This window comes from Palaemon carinicauda, chromosome 12, assembly GCF_036898095.1.
Source record: "Palaemon carinicauda isolate YSFRI2023 chromosome 12, ASM3689809v2, whole genome shotgun sequence".
In the NCBI taxonomy this organism is placed as follows: domain Eukaryota; kingdom Metazoa; phylum Arthropoda; class Malacostraca; order Decapoda; family Palaemonidae; genus Palaemon; species Palaemon carinicauda.
The window spans coordinates 58,521,644-58,526,091 of NC_090736.1; the positions used below are offsets into that span (position 1 = coordinate 58,521,644).

At 35.2% G+C, this 4,448-nt stretch overlaps 1 protein-coding gene across 1 annotated transcript in view; it reads left to right on the forward strand.

Moving 5' to 3' along the window:
• LOC137650555 (uncharacterized) overlaps window positions 1–4,171 on the forward strand; it is a 5,390-nt gene extending 1,219 nt beyond the window's left edge. The window contains exons 2-3 of the mRNA XM_068383769.1: window positions 1,213–2,188; window positions 3,932–4,171. Coding sequence (XP_068239870.1) covers window positions 1,213–2,188; window positions 3,932–4,076 — 1,121 coding nt within the window. The 3' untranslated portion in view covers window positions 4,077–4,171. The remainder of the gene's footprint in view (window positions 1–1,212; window positions 2,189–3,931) is intronic.
• Window positions 4,172–4,448: the final 277 nt, after the last annotated feature.

A 4,448-nucleotide genomic window follows, 5' to 3' on the forward strand; every position in this document is an offset into this window, starting at 1 on the left:
TGCGAGGGGTAAATTATTATTATTATTATTATTATTATTATTATTATTATTATTATTATTATTGTTATTATTATTATTATTATTTGCTAAGCTATAACCCTAGTTGGAAAAGCAGGATGGTATAAGCCCAGGGGCACCAACGGGGAAAATAGCCCAGTGCGGAAAGGAAATAAGGAAAAAATATATTTGATGAACAGTAACAACATTAAAATAAATATTTCCTATATAAACTATAAAAACTTTCACAAAACAAGAGGTAGAGAAATTAGATAGAATAGTGTGGCCGAGTGTACGTACCCTCAAGCAAGAGAATTCTAACCCAAGACAGTGGAAGGCCATGGAACAGAGGCTATGGCACTACCCAAGACTCGAGAACAATGGTTTGATTTTGGAGTGTCCTTCTCCTAGAAGAGCTCCTATAGAAGCAAATGAAGATCAACTGCAAGTCCTTTCAGAAATAAATTATATTAATTTACTGGGACGTTTAATAAGCCGGTATCTTGGTGCTGAATTTTAGGTAATTCGTGGCTATCCTCTCTTCTTCTCCATACTAATAATACTTGATAGGCAACTTGGGATTTTGTTATTCATTTGCGCATTTTGATTAACTTTAGAAACATTATTAATACCATTTCTTGTAATTACCTATAAGGTATCTATTCATATGATTACTTCACCTTTCAACTATTCTCTATAGGTCATTCTGTATCAAGTCATTTTATGAAAATATTTCAATATTCTGATATTACTAAATATATGTCGTTCATCTTTCTGTAGATATAACTGATGTGTAATAAATTCTAGGCAATATATTTAAAATACTTTTGAGTCGATGCTAAATAGTGAACAATATACCGCCTGATTCACAGAAAAGATCACTACATGATAGAACAATATTAATTAGTGGTCTCAAAGGCACATTCCTATAATTACAGTATCTTTAATATGCACTTTTGTGGACTTTCACAGTAGCCCTAAATTTCATGTTCAGATTTTTTTTTCTTTATATTAATTAACCTAGAATTGGTTGGTACCCTATATATACCTTTTTACCTTTAACTTTTATACAGAGGATAACATAAGGTATCTATAAAAAGTAGTAATCCATACGATAATATTTATTCATTTGTTGTATTCAAATATTACTACGAAATTAGTTACCACAGAGGGGCGATAATCAATCTGGCTATATGATTTATATTTCTTAAACAGGTGCCATTTGGGCTGTGGCTACAGCTCAGAGGTTTTTTGGCCAACCAGCACAGCTAGTTTTACGTCGTAGCCAAAATAAGGCAGTTTTGCAAATCAGCCAAGGTTCTTTTGGTAATGAGTTCCAGCAAGGCGTCTCTGGCTCTGCAGGATCTAGAGGCAGCCAAATCTTGAACGAACCTCAACAAGGATTTAGTAGTGCTCAACTGTCATTTAGAAGCTCTGGCAATTCCCCGTCAGGTTCTTCAAGCTTGAGACAGGGTTCCATCTCTGGGCAAGGAGTTAGTGGTTCTGGAACTAATTTCAAGAGCTCAAATCAGAGAGTGGACAGCAACTTCCAAGATCCAAATTTCTCTTCCCAGAGATTCAGCAGTCAGTCACCCACTAGGATTGGCAGTTCTAGACCAAACAATATCGATTCCCAAAGGTTCATCGCCCAGCCAAGCCAGAGGTTCAGAGGCTCTGGATCTATCTCCCTAAGACCCTCCTTCAACACACAACAAGGCTTTGGTGCCTCCCAGCAACAGTTTGGTAACTCACAGCGGGAATTATCCAGAAACCAGCAAATACTCAGCAACAGTCAGCAGGGATCAGACCGAATTGCACAAAGGCAGCAGTCTAACAGGGACCAGTTTAGAAACAACTTCCAGCAATCGTTTGGACAACAGTTCCAACAGAATTCCAGACCATCTCAGAGCAGCCTCTCTCTCGTTTCTGACGCTGCACAGTTTCGAAGCAGCAACCAACAACAGATCACTTCTCAATCTTCCATCAGTCAATACCAAGAAGAAAGTGACATGTTCGAACCCTTGAATCTTCCATCAGGTGCCACACTTCTCCTTGGAGACATTAGTACTAGCTTCAGCTGTATTGACCAACCTTATGGGTATTATGCAGATCAGCAAAACAATTGTCGCGTCTTCCACATCTGCTATCCTGCACTTTTCTCCAATGGACGTGTCGAAACCTACCAGTACAGGTATGTAAAAGGCACTGCTAATTTATGTATGTATGTATGTATGTATGTATGTATGTATGTATGTATGTATGTATGCAGGCTGGAATAGAATAGGTAAGGAATGGCATAGGATAAGAGAGATTGAAAGGTAACTGGAAACCGTTCTTAAATGATTTGCTGTTGGGGGTACAAAGACTGGGACAAACCCAATTGTTCTGTATAAGTACTTTGACTGTACGTTCTTAATTTTTTGCTCATGTGGATGTGGCTGAGACTTTTTTGTACCTAATGAGAGTATTTTGGGAATTTTCTATCTGTTCTTTGAGGAAATAATATTCTTTAAGATTTTCCTGTACTTAATGCTAAAATTTTTCATCATAACAGAAATATCTAATCAGTTTGGGGTAGCACTAGTAATTCTAGTACTGATTAAGACTTCATCTATTATATTTACAAGAAAATCGGAGAGTTTTTGACAAGTATTTGTAAAGATTTCATTGCAAAATACTTACATAATTCCATTTTTATCTTAAAAAATTAGAGGTGCCATATAGTTCGCAGTTGGTTTCTGTCTATACCATTAATTCATATTGAAGAAACGTTTTGGAAAAATCACTATTAAAGTTATGGCCATTAGCCATGAGTCAAAATTAATCCGTTTGGATTTTAGTAGTGGCTCTCTTCTAATTAAAAAATATATTTATGACGCTGAAAATTAATCATTTGAAAATAATAATAATAATAATAATAATAATAATAATAATAATAATAATAATAATAATAATAATAATGAAAATAAGCACATTTTGGGATGACCATAGCAACCATCCTGTATAAACATTATGATAATATATTTCCATCGAAATTATTATGGAAAAAAATCATTGCTACCGGCTGGAATATTTGGTAAAGGATATTAAATGTACAACTCGGTCTGCCAGGGCCTTTATAAAGGCTTTTAAAATAATTTCTTTACTTCTGAATTTGCTATTAATTATAAAGGTGAATTCTTTTTTTTTTCAAATCAATTATTCATTATAAGAAACCAAAAAAATTAAAGCCAAATATTAAGATATCTGTTAAATGGGAAAATTCAGTGTTACTTTTTTTTTAATCTACGGTGCACTTTAAAAAAAATCTCTGACATTGATTTTACAGCAGTATAAGTAAATTGATATAAATAAGATGTTCTTGTTTACCACTTTTCAGACAGAAAATTATTTGGATAGAATTTTACATTATTTTCTTTACCCATTTACCTGATTAAATACCATAAAACATAAAGATTACGCTTCTAATACTGGGGTTTGAGCCCCGCTCAAACTTGATAGTTCCTTTGGTCGCTGCAACCTCACCATCCTTGTGAGCTAAGGAGGGGGGGGGGAGCGCTATAGATCTATCTGCTTTGTCATCGGCAACCATTGCCTGGCCCTTCTTGGTCCTAGCTTGGGTGAAGAGGGGCTTGGGCACTGATCATATGTAATATGGTCAGTCTTCGAACATTGTCTTGCTTGTTATGGGAATGTCACTGTCCCTTGTCTCTGCCATTCATGAGCAGCCTTTAAGGCTTTTAATTATAAAAATCAATAAACCTGATGCTCCAAATAAAATACTAAAGTCCTGTTCAATACTTTAGAGAGAGAGAGAGAGAGAGAGAGAGAGAGAGAGAGAGAGAGAGAGAGAGAGAGAGAGAGAGAGAGAGAGAGAGCATTTTTAAATACATGTAGCAGCTTCGTTTGAAGTCTACTTTTTCTTTAATGACAGCTTCATGTGTGGAGAAGGCACTAGGTTCGACCAGAAGGAAATGACCTGCGTCAAAGAATCCGATGCCATCCCCTGCAATAGCTCTCCTGAATTCTACTTCAAGAACGCCGAATTTGGACTGCCAGAAGAACATGCCAATCTTTAAAACACAAGAACCTGCTCTTCCAAATGACTTGATTATTTAGCAATGACATAGAAATATGCAAATGGCTATGGAACCAACTAAATCTCGTTACCAAATCTTTGGATTACGATGTCACCGTATCTGAAACGCACAAGGAATTTTGTATCATATGCTCTGTTTTGGGTCTACTGAACGAACGTCAAGGGAAATGTATTAAATATATCGACAAATCAGAACTCTTTGTATATTTCCATCACCTTTCTTTCATGAAGTTGAAGTTCTTCTTAATACAATAACGTGAAGTGACATATTATTATTATTATTATTATTATTATTATTATTATTATTATTATTATTATTATTATTATTATAACTTGCTAAGCTACAATCCTA